This window comes from Muscardinus avellanarius (genome assembly GCF_963383645.1).
Source record: "Muscardinus avellanarius genome assembly, chromosome: 7".
Lineage (NCBI taxonomy): Eukaryota > Metazoa > Chordata > Mammalia > Rodentia > Gliridae > Muscardinus > Muscardinus avellanarius.
In genome coordinates this window covers 110434389-110446752 of record NC_137793.1, presented here as the reverse complement: position 1 = coordinate 110446752, position 12364 = coordinate 110434389, and the positions used below count along the sequence as shown (strand labels likewise).

The 12364-nt window shown below is 36.4% G+C and overlaps 1 protein-coding gene across 1 annotated transcript in view; it reads right to left on the bottom strand.

Annotated features, from left to right (window-relative positions):
- COP1 (COP1 E3 ubiquitin ligase) overlaps positions 1-12364 on the bottom strand; it is a gene marked incomplete at both ends in the record, with an annotated part of 138854 nt that overhangs the window by 92253 nt on the left and 34237 nt on the right. The window contains one exon of the mRNA XM_080698776.1: positions 308-367. Coding sequence (XP_080554902.1) covers positions 308-367 — 60 coding nt within the window. The remainder of the gene's footprint in view (positions 1-307; positions 368-12364) is intronic.

Sequence of the window (12364 nt, the reverse complement as noted above, 5' to 3'; positions counted from 1 at the left end):
TTACTAACAGAAAACTGACGAATCTTTTTAATGGTAATAACTAAGTTTTGTTGACATTTTTAATGTCATAACACACTAAAAAAGTGTGATTTTTCAATATAATTGAGACAATTTATGGCAATAAAACACTAAGATAACATTTAATCATCAAGAGTTTTTTCTATAAAAATACTCTTTCAATTAAAATTAAGAGGAGTATTTGCTACTTCTTCATAACCAAGCTAATAAACACAATGTGGCAACTAGAAAGGGGATAATTTCATGAAACTAAAAAATTGCTAGAGAAATGAGAAATTCTTTTCCTTACTTCCACTCTTTTAATATCCTCTTCCAAAACATTGAGTTCCTTCTGGATCTGTTCCAGCTGCTGCAGATTAAAGAAAGAGAGAAAAGCCTAAACCAAACCACACTGGCATCACCATGTTCACAAATTAACTGTACATTTGGCAGAGAGCTCTAGAACACCGGGAATATGGCAAATTAGAGGGATGAAAAATTACAAACAACAAAAAGCCAACAGCTCTAAATTCCAATATTAAACTGCAAATGCAGAGGCCATTTATGCTGTACCTATTTAACCCATTTTACCCCCTCGTCCCAGATATAGAACACCTACAAAAACTTAAGCACAACATATGGTATGTAATTGAATCATATAACAAAATGTAATTATAACAATTCTGATACTACTAATAAATGCAAGCCCTAAATAATTATTTACAACCTATTTTAATACACCTATGCTAATTTCATTGACATATTAACAGAACTGAAAACTTGGTATTTAATGGGTTAATACAATAGGAATTTACTTTATAATAAGCATATGAAAGAAATACAATTACAATAAAGTGATTTAAAAATAAAAGCTATCCAAAAATTTTATATTACCTAATTTGGCAATTTTACAAATCCAGAATGTCAGTTGCTAACCCCACTCTGTAAGTGAAAATTGCTCTGGCAGTGGTCAAATCTACCATTCAAATACAACCATAAATAGGCATGTTAATGTTTTTATCTAGATTTTTAAAAATCCTGAAGATGCTTCATTTTTCATATTCACCTACTGTACCATAACCATTTTCCACGTCATTAGACTCAAGCATTCTAATTGCTGAATACATTCAATAACATACTTAAATTTTCCTCTCTTACTTGAGATTTGTTTGGAAACTATTATAAATAATTCTGAAACAACGGGGTTTTCAGATTTTATCTCATTTAAATTTTATTAAAAGATCACCCCAGACTTGATTAGATTAAAAATTATTCAATAAAAGTAATAAGTCTTCATTATGTAACAAAAACTGCTTTCCAGAACTACTACACCAACTTAAATTTCTACCACCAATATGTATAAAGGCCTGTGTTACTATAATTCAAACATATTAAACACATTTTTAAAATGTAGGCTAATAAGAGAGTAATTACATAGTACTAGTTGCCAGGCATGAAATAGGTACTACTGCATATTAGAGACTCAGGCACATGAAGGCAGAGTGATAGTGCAAGATCATTCAGCAAGTAAGCAGCAGAGCTGGGACTCAGTAAGGTTGGCTTCTTGCTCCAGACTCCATGTTCTTAACAACCATGTTAGACTACCTCAAAAATAGGACCCGACTGTTTATTTCTTCAATAACTCACGGGGGAAAAAAAGCAGTTTAAAAAAGGTTTACTAGCATTAACTTAATATCTTCTCTTCTGTGACAGCAAGGCACAGTTGGTAATCTAATTGATAACTCACTAACTCAAATGTTTACCAATCCTAGCATTTGTTAAGCACTGCGAACAACAGTTACATGGGGGCTGGAGGGTAAATAACTAGACAACCAAAATTATATCTGAAATTAAAATAACAAGGAGCCTTATAGAACTAATAGAACTTTGCCAGGTAGAAAACAGCAGATAAAGACAAAATAGGCAGAGTAATAATATATGGAAAGATTATGAGGAAAATAAGTAATAACGGTGAAGCTATGGCATTGAATGAAACTGCCCAACATCACTACTATAATCAAAAAGCATGAAAGCGAAGACAGGACCGCAAGGAAGCCAATGTTAGAGAGAGGCAGAAAAGGATGATTAACTGGAAGGACAAAGGAACCCACAAAGCAAGAGCAAAAGAGATTGTATTACCAGAGAAACCAGGGGTTTGACGAAGAGTGACTGGCATCACAAAACGCTAACAACTCATCTACCAGCCTTAATATACTTCCCTCCACCTTAAAAAATTTCACACAATATTCCTACCCTAACTAAAACAGTCTTACTACACTGTCCCACACAATATTTCTTCCTCAACTAAAACACTGTTCTCAGAAAGACATTACCTGTCTGGGAACTCTTTCAAATAAAGGCAGATCAGCTGATGGATCCTTTGATGCCCCATCCTAACAGGACAAGGCAGAAACTCACAATATCTGCTCTAGTCCACTGCCACTTCTATTAATTTTCAGTGCTAACATGAAGACCACTCCAGCTCATTGCAAGCAGCTAACCTACCCTCTGCTACTTTTGCCGTCCACAGCCACCTCACATCTTCCCCACCATAACTGAAGCCTTTTGGTTCATGGACATTTACAATACTGGTGGTTCTGACACCAATTCAGCAAAGCCCTTTCATGGTTTTACTTCTAAAATCTTTATTTAAACAAATGTTTATTTTGAGAGATCTTTAGCATGAATACTTTCTAAAAAGTACACCTACGCCAGGCTTGGTGAGGCACATCTGTAACCCTAGAACTGGGAAGGCTGAGACAGGAAGATCACAGGGTCAAAGCCAGCTCGCAGCAACTTAGACCCTATTTCCAAATAAAATAGGATCACAGGGGTAGCTTGGAGGTAGAAGGCTCCTGGGTTCCATCCCCAGTATCACACATACAAAAATAAAGTAAAAGATACACCTAAGAAGGAGGATGAAAGTAAGCACCTAAAATATCAATATCGACAGTCATTATATGTCCATAATACATAATTGAGACCAAATTAATATTTTTAACCTTTAAAAGTGAAATACAAGAGAAAATCTGAGGTAACCTGAAATCCTCAAATATTCATCTCTAATAGTCTATTCTAAATATAACGCCTCATCTTTCTAATGCTTTAAAACTTTTGTTTTATATCTATTATTATATATGAAGACCACTATAATTAACATGAAATACATTAAACTGCCAATATTAAGCAAGTCCTATTTTAAAAAAACAACTTCAAGAGGTTTTACTCAAAATGAAACAATTAAGGTAAATCTATGTAAATGTGAAAATGTATCAGGTAAGAAATATTAAAAACAAAAAAGACATAAAAACTATTTCAAATATGCATATTTGAGAGATTTTCAAGATGAGATCCTGAAGGTCACTCTTCAATTAAGAGCATTTATGCACTACAGTTTAGTACTAATAAATAGAAGAAAGACAAAGGACAACTACTGAAAAGGAGAAAGAAGAATTGGGATAAACCCACTTTGTAAACATCCTAACTCCAGAGAAAGAACCTGGAACAAAAATGAATGAATGAATGAATGAATAAATAAAATCAAGACCAAGAATTTCAGGAAATATATTTTTAAAAGTTCATGAATTTAAATTGCTATTATTTGAATGAAAATTAGTCACAAACTGGGAATGACATATTCCTGGACCTATTATAGAGTCTAGAAGCTACTAAGAATATTTATCTATCCAACTACCTATCTATGAACGATGAAGAACTAAGACAATGATACTTCAGAGCACTGTCCTAGGATATCAATACAAGCATTCTCTTAACAGCGTAAAGCCGAGTGTGGTACTGAGCGTGGTACTTGGGAGGCCGAGATAGGAGGATCTCTGGTTCAAGGAAAGTCTCAGCAAGTAGTAAGACTCTCATCAAACTAAAAATTAAAAAAAAAAAAAATAGGGTTGGGGATATATCTCAAAGGTAGAATGGCTCTGAGTTCAACAGCCAGCATCCCCCAAAAAAGACCAATGAAAATTTATTTGAAGCGTTTTAATTAAAAATGTGAAGAAAAGTTTCAGAACCCCTTATTAAATTGAAAATATAAAGAATCCAAAATTGAAATGTCTTCCATCATTAACCTTACTTAGCTTTTGGTGCACATAGGTATCTTTGGTACTCATTTTTTTGACCTTCTCTACTGGCTTCATAAAGATATGCTTTAGTATTAAACATGTAAATTTTGTTTGCTAGAAGCTAATATAATATATAATTCATAACAAGTTACCTATGATTATCCCAAAATGAACAAAAAAAACTGTTATATTTTAAGGAAGAAAAGCTCATAGAAATAGCAAAACTTAACATATACTAATTTATTCTAAAAAGAGTTACTGCCAAAAACGAGGCAAAGTACATATACTACAACAAACCAAAACTGTTACAGTTCCTTCCAGAACACCACCTTATAAACACACACACACTAAAGAACATTACTGTGGACTTGGTTTAATGACTTCATTCAACCCTCCCACTACAATTTCCTCTTTACACTAAGAAGTAAACAGGATAAACAAGAAGAAAAATAGATAAACATATGGTAGATGGAATAACTTATTAGGTGGCTTATGCAAATGTAAACAGATATCAATAAGAGTATTCTGTGATAAATTGCAAGTGTATGATGTAATGCTTAGTACACCCAGTGAAAAACTACACAGAAATGTGTACTCAAAATCAGAGATGAATCAAAACAGAGTTATGAAAAAAAAAGAATAGAGGACACAGGAGAAAAAAGAGAAGAAACATAAAACAATAAAAGAGCAGGCTTAAGCCAGAGAACTTCTATTTAATGGACTAAACAATTAAAAGGCACAGTCTGAAAGACTGGGCTCAAAAAACATAAACCAATATATAATATCTATAAAAAACCCATCTCATGTATAAGGATTCAGTAAGTGATACAACAAGAACAAAGACACAGTGAGAAACCAGAAAGTCCTCACCACACACTGAACAACTTTACAGCGCACCATGCCATTGCAGAGAACAGGTCTTTTCAAGCACAAATATTTCAAAATTTAAACAATTACCAGATGGTATAGCAAATATTATATTCAAAAGAGTAAAACACAAAGTATTTTCTGATTATAAAATAATTAAAACAAATTCATAACAACAAATACAAGATAATCCTCATGTTCAAGCAATAAGTTTTTTTTTCTAAGTAAACCACAGGCCTAAGAAAAAACTATAATAAAAACGAATAAATCCCTGTTTCAAAATAAAATACTTAAATAGGGCTGGAAGTGTAGCTCAGAGGTAGAATGCTCCTAGATTCCATCCACAATTCCATAAAAGTAAATAAATGAATAATAAAAATTTTTTAAATTATAAATTGTTTTGGAAGCTGGCATGTTAGTACATGCCTATAACTCCAGTACTTGTAGGGCTGACATAGGAGAATTGCAGGTTCAAGGCCAGCCTCAGCAACTTAGCAAAACTCTCAGCACTTTTGCAAGGCCCTGTTTCAAAATAAAAATAAATGTGAGGCTGAGACAGGAGGATTACGCAGGTTCAAAGCCAGCCTCATCTACTTTGTGAGGCCTCACCAACTTAGTGAGACCCAGTTTCCAAATAAAATATAAAAAATAGGCCTGGGAGTGAGCCCAGAGGTAGAAAGCCCCTGGGTTCCACCCCCCAGTGCCACTAAATAAATAAATTAATTAATTAAAATAAAAAGGTACTGGGTGTGTAACTTGGAGGTAGATTGCCCCAGGGTTCAATCCTGAGCACCAAAAACAAAGGGCTAAACAATATAAACAAAACATAATACCAAAATTAAAAATGAGAACAAACTATGGCCGTAAATTCCTGTATGAGAAAAGAGTCTGCACAATAATATGCATCTCCAAGGCAACAAATTAACAAGGAATAAAATTAAATCAAATATCAGAACGGAAATAATAAAGAACATAATAAAATAAATAACATGAAACAGAACATAAAGTCAAAAGCTGATGAGACAAAACTCATAAAATCAATACATCCTTAGCTAGAAATGATCAAGAAAGAAAGGAGCACCGAAATTAATTAATAGTATCAGAAATGAAAGACAACACTAAACATCCTGAGGACACTAAAGACTCAAGACCAATTTTATGCCTGTATGTTTTAAAAATAAGATGAAATAGACAACTCTACTTTAAACAGTGCAACATATTAAAAGTGATAAAACAAAAACATAAAAAGCATGTAACTGTTTCAACTAACTGAATGAGCAATTTAAAATTTCCTGCAACTATATCAGTCCACATGGTTTTCCCAGCAAGATCTTTAAACATACAACAAAGACACTGATCTTAGACTATACAGATTCTTATAAACAAACAAACAAACAAACAAACAAAAAGAAAGAAAGAGGGTCTATTTCCCAAATCATTTTGAAAAAGAGAACTTTATAGCCAAACTGCACAATGAAAAAAATCTCACAAATTCACTCATGAACATAGATTAGAGAAACCCTAAACAAAATATTAATAATCCAAACCTTAAAGTGTAGAACATATGTAACAAGAAGATAAGAGAATAAACATAAGTCAAATCTGGTGTACAGAAAGAAATGCAGAAAAGGAAACCAACTGTCCTGGTGAGGTTCCTAGAATTCAGGACATTCTAGGAAAAGATATCCCTGGGCCAATTTGGATGACTGATCACTGTAGGTACAAAGTTACTCAACTTTGTACAGTTAAACCAGTAATTACTCATATTATTAACAGAATAAAAAAACTGTATGGTTGCCTGAGATGCACAAAAATTTGGACTATAGTCAATCTCATTCATAATTAAAGAAAATTCTCTTAGAAAACTGAGAATAAAAATTTATTTCTTTTAATGATAAAAAGTACCTACAAAAACACCTACAGAAAACATCATACCTAATGGTGACACGTCGAATCTCTCACTTTGAGATCAGCATCAAGACTAGGATGCCCAGCTATCACACTTGTATTCACCACTGTACCGGATGTCCTAGCCAGCAGAGCAAGACAAGAAAAATAAATAAAAGATATAAGATCATAAGAAAGACACTAAACTGTAATTATTTGCAGATTATGGTGTGTACATAGAAAACAAAAAAGAATCTACACGTCGATTAGAATCAATGAGTTTAACAGGGTTGCTGGATATATAAAAACCAACTGTATTTCTATATATCAGCAATAAGAGTAACAAAATTAAAGACACAGACATCATTTATAATAGCATTAAAAATGACTAAGCCTAAAATAAAGATGTATAAGACTGATACCCTAAGAATAAAATTTTAAGATATTTTTAAAGACCTAAAGATATTTATCTACAGAGTAAAAGTAATCCCAATAAATTACAGCAGGCTTACCACAGATATCTACTAGCTGATTTTGACATTTATAGAGAAATGCAAAGAGCCACGAATAGCCAAAGGTTTCCTGAAGAACAGTGACTTAAAGTTCTAATATTTCATAAAATATGGTATTGCCAAAGGATAAACAAAAGGACAGTAGGGCAGAAAAGAAAGCCTAGGCACATATGTGTGCATATACAGTGTCCACTTGATGCCTGGCACTGGCAAATCTTGGCTCAGTGGGGAAAAGGATGGAGTTTTACTAGAGAATACCTGGACGACTGGGTACATATTTGAAAGACCCCCACACATCACATTATACACAAAATAAATCTTCAAGTAGAGTATAGATCTACAAGTGAAAGACAGAACAAACTTTCAAGTAAGAGTACTGGAAAATATCTTCATGACCACAAGTGAGGTTTTCTTCATTTGATACAAAAGATACTATAACTGGAAAAATAAATTGGACACTAAAGTTAGAAATTTCTGCTCAAACACCACTATTAAGACACCAAAAAAGCAGCCCAATTAGAAGGAAAGGTATATTTGTGATGAATTAGAAAAATAATTTATATCTAGAATATATAAACATCAAGCCACTAAGAAAAACCACACAGAAAAACTTCAAAAAGTCTCAAATAAGTAATACTACAGACACATATTAATAAAAAATCCAAATGGCCAACAAACTTAGTATCAGATGCTCATGCTCATTAGTCATCAGGAAATGTAAAGTGAAACCCCCCAAATAAGGATGGCACAGTGGTACAGGTTATAATCCCAGGACTTGGGAGGCTTAGATAGGAAGATCTCAGGTTCATGGTCATCCTCAACAACTTAAGAGAGGCCTTCTACAACTCAATGAGACTCTGTTTCAAATTAAAAAAATAAAATAGGACTGGGTAGCTTGGAGATAGACGGCCTCTGGGATCAATCCACAGTACTCCCACACACATGTCCCCAGAAGATATCAGTAACACTCAAGGTTACCTAAGCTAAAAAAGTCTGTTCACACTAACTTTTTAGGAAGAAAGCGATACATGGGAAACTCATGTGATATCTGTGGGAGGAATAACTAATACACCCTGCTTAAAACATTTTAGCATAATTAAATTTGAGGATAAACATACTCTATGACTCATTAGTTCCACTTTTAAATACATCTCAGTGATATGTATGTTTATACCAAAATACAAAAATAAGATAGTAGGATTGTTTACAAATGGTCTACAACTGGAATGAACCCAAATGTAGTACACTGACAACTGTATTTATGAAAATAGGGCATTATGAGGGGTTAGGCCGGTGCCGGGGACAGCGAGGCTGGGATCGGAGCCTGCCGTGAGGCAAGGCCGGTGCTGGGGCCTCCGAGGCCGGGATCAGAGCCTGCCGAGGGGTAGGCCGGTGCTGGGGCCAGCAGCCGGCATCGAAGCCTGCCTTGAGGCAAGGCCGCTACTGAGGCCTCCGAGGCCGGGATCGGAGCCAGCTGAGGGGTTAGGCCAGTGCCGGGGCCAGTGAGGCCGGGATCAGAGTCTGCCGTGAGGCAAGGCCGGTGCGGGGGCCCTCGAGACCTGGATTGGAGCCTGCCGATGATTAAGGCCGGTGCCGGGGCAAGTGAGGCCAGGATTGGAGCCTACAGTGAGGCACAGCCGCTACTAAGGCCTCCGAAGCCGGGATTGGAGCCTGCTGAGGGGGTAGGTCGGTGCCGGGGCCAGCAAGGCCGGGATCGGAGCCTGCCATAAGGCAAGGCCGGTACTGGGGCCTCCGAGGCCAGGATCGGAGCCAGCTGAGGGGTTAGGCCGGTGCAGGGGCCAGCGAGGCCAGAACTGGGGCCTCCCATGAGGCAAGGCCGCTACTTGTGCCAGCGAGGTCTGGATCAGTCCACTGGGTAGCCAGGCCACTACTGGGGCCGTCAAGAGTGGAATTGGTACTTGCAATGCGGCATGCACAGAGAAATATCGCAGAAAATAAAAACCTGATGCTTCCCCTAATCAGCAATAACTAGGAGGAAAGGGGTAACAGGAAGAGGTCGAGTTATAGAAAGGGCCCTATAGCGAAGCAATTAAGGTGACCAATCAGAGGGTATGGGATAGGGGAGGATGGAACCTCTTTAAAACTTAGGAGGTATGTAAGCAAATGTATCAAAGTTAACCACCAAACAAGCATGGGATCGAGGGAAGGGGAGGGAATGGGATGGGGAGTGGATTAGGGCTGATTGGATGATGTGTGCTTGTATATCCTCTCAAGTCTTGTATTCCAATGTGACAAATGATTACAATGCACCAATAAAAATAAATTAAAAAAATAAAATGAACATATAGAAACAACCATAATGATTGAAAATGGTGAAAATAAAAAAATCTTATGATATATTCAAACATTCCAATAGTGTACAATCATTAAAGCATGCATTCTAACGGTGCATACTGATATGGGAAATATACATAAAATAAAAATACAAAATCAAAAAAAAGAAAATAGGGCATTATTTTAATGAAACAAGATGCAACTAAAATCAACTATAGTCATATAGAATTATTTGAATGAATCATAACATTAAAGCAAACCAAAGAAGATAGGAGCAAAAGATTATACTGCGCAAAAACATTTATATAATGCTCAAAAATAGAACATAAGTACACAGCAAAATTAAAGGAAGGCAAGAAAGTGACGGCCATAAATCAGGACACTGATTATCTAGTGAACAAGGGAGAAGGCTGCAACCTAAGAGTGCGTGCAGAGCCGGGAGTGGTGGTGCACACCTCCAGCCCCAGACCTTCAAGGCCATTCTCAGCAATTCAGAAGGCCAGCAGTCTAGTGAGACTGTTTCAAAATAAAAATGAAGGCAGGCTTGGTGGTGCACGCTGGTAATCCCAGTATTTGGGAGGCTGAGACAAGGGGATCACAGCCTTAAGATGGGACCTCTGGAGGCCATCTTAACCTGCCTACCTACCACAGCAGTAAACTAATTAAATGTATTTAGATGAATGTCTTGGTCTTCCTTCATGTTTAGATTCAACGAAAGGGGTCTAGTCTCATGTAAAAAATGGTCTCACCCATTCAAATCTGTACCAGCATCTGTTGAACAGTTTCCTTATAATTTCGTTTGAATTAATTTTGAAAGAGACTTTTAAACATTTTAGGTATTTCTATTTAAATAGAATGGTTTTGATGAGTCTTAGTTTCCTTTAGATTTTGTTTGTAATTTAAGTGGACCTAATTTTAAACAATGTTTCATTATATAAACACACAAAAATGTATAAATCAGTTTTTACAGTTTAAAATAAAGTGACCATCTATTTAACTACTGTCCAGATTAAGCAGGAGAATATTGCTGTGTCTCCTAAAAACCACCTGCATATTCTTTACTCTTTCAGGCATTCTACCTGAGATACATCCCAGTCCTTTTTCCATTTTTCTTTATTTTGGTACTGGGCATTGAACCCAGGGGCATTCTACCTCTGGGCTACAACCCCAGCCCTATTTTTATTCTTTATTTTGAAACAGGGTCTCACTAAGATGTAGGGGGCCTCACTACGTAGCTGAGGTTGGACATGAACCTGTGATTCTCTTGTCTCCGCCTTGCAAATATTGGGATTAGAAGTATGCCCCACAATCCCTGGCTAAATATAGGTTTTTAATAGCCCTAAATTACTAGCCAGATATGACAGTAAAGTTAAATATGAAAAGCAGATATAAAAGTGTGCTATATACCAATGTTTAAAATTACATGATTAAAAGTTACAAATAAAATTGCAAAGTTAGTTTTCAGAGAAAGAATGTTAATCTTAGGATACAAATTCAAAAGTAGTAGTTTGCTTTTGGTCAATCTGTATTTTACTTAAGCTTAAGTATAAGCTAGGAAAGATAGGATTTTTAACAAATTTAACAATTTTTTAACAAATTTTGGAGGTTAAGCATACAAATATCTTTATAATATATGCACCCACTTCATTCTGTGTACACTAAAACATGACATTAATCAACTAGATTTCTAGCCAGGCGTGGTGGCGCACGCTTGTAATCCCCACGCTTGGGAGGCAGAGCCAGGAGGACCGCGCAGGTTCGAAGCCAGCCGCACTGGCTTAAGAGACCCTGTTTCCAAGTAAAAATATATATAAAAAAATAGGTCTGGGGGTGTAACCCAGAGGTAGAAGGGCTTCCAGGAACTCCAGCACCACTCCCCCCAAAAAATCAACTAGATTTCTAGACTACAGCTTATTATGATTATAAATCATTAGAGTAGCCGGGCGTGGGGGCACACACGCTTGTAATCCCCGCACTTGGGAGGCAGAGACAGGAGGACTGCGCAGATTCGAAGCCAGCCACACGTGCTGGCTTAGGAGACCCTGTTTCCAAATAAAAATGTAAAACTAGGTCTGGGAGTGTAGCCCGGAGGTAGAAGGGCTTCCAGGAACCCCAGTACCACCAAAAAAAAAAAAAAAAATCATTAGAGTATCAGACATCAATCATGGGGAAATTTACAAAATTTAACTGAAATAACAGGTAAATTGTTTAAAGTTTATTAACTTAGTTCCTCAGAGTCACATGTATAATTAAAACTGAAATACCCTGTCCTTCACCTGTGGATATATTTAAAAGAAGAAAGCCAAAGGCATTGCTGACAGTACAGTGACTGTAGCACACCGGAGGCCACATGTTCAAGAGTACTCGGAACTAGCTAGCTTCTTGGTTAAACTTCCTCCAGGAAGAAGACAGTAGGTCAGGGGGGGCGGGGCCAGTCACGAGGCGCGTATTAGATTTAAACATTTCTAAAGCACAATTCACCCAGAGTTTAATAATATTATACGAAGAAACGGTATACAGAGTTTTGTGCTCAAAGGCGGTATCACAGGCGTTACTGGGAAACACGAGTCACCACTTTAGAGAGACAGGTTAGGATCATGAGGAAGAAAGACTGTTGAGAAACAATCTCCACTATCTCTCCAGTTTCTATACATGTCATGATCGCTTTTCTTCTAAAGTATTTTTCCAAGGACATTTATACTGAAAGTGTGGCACAAGTACCAAGAGCTT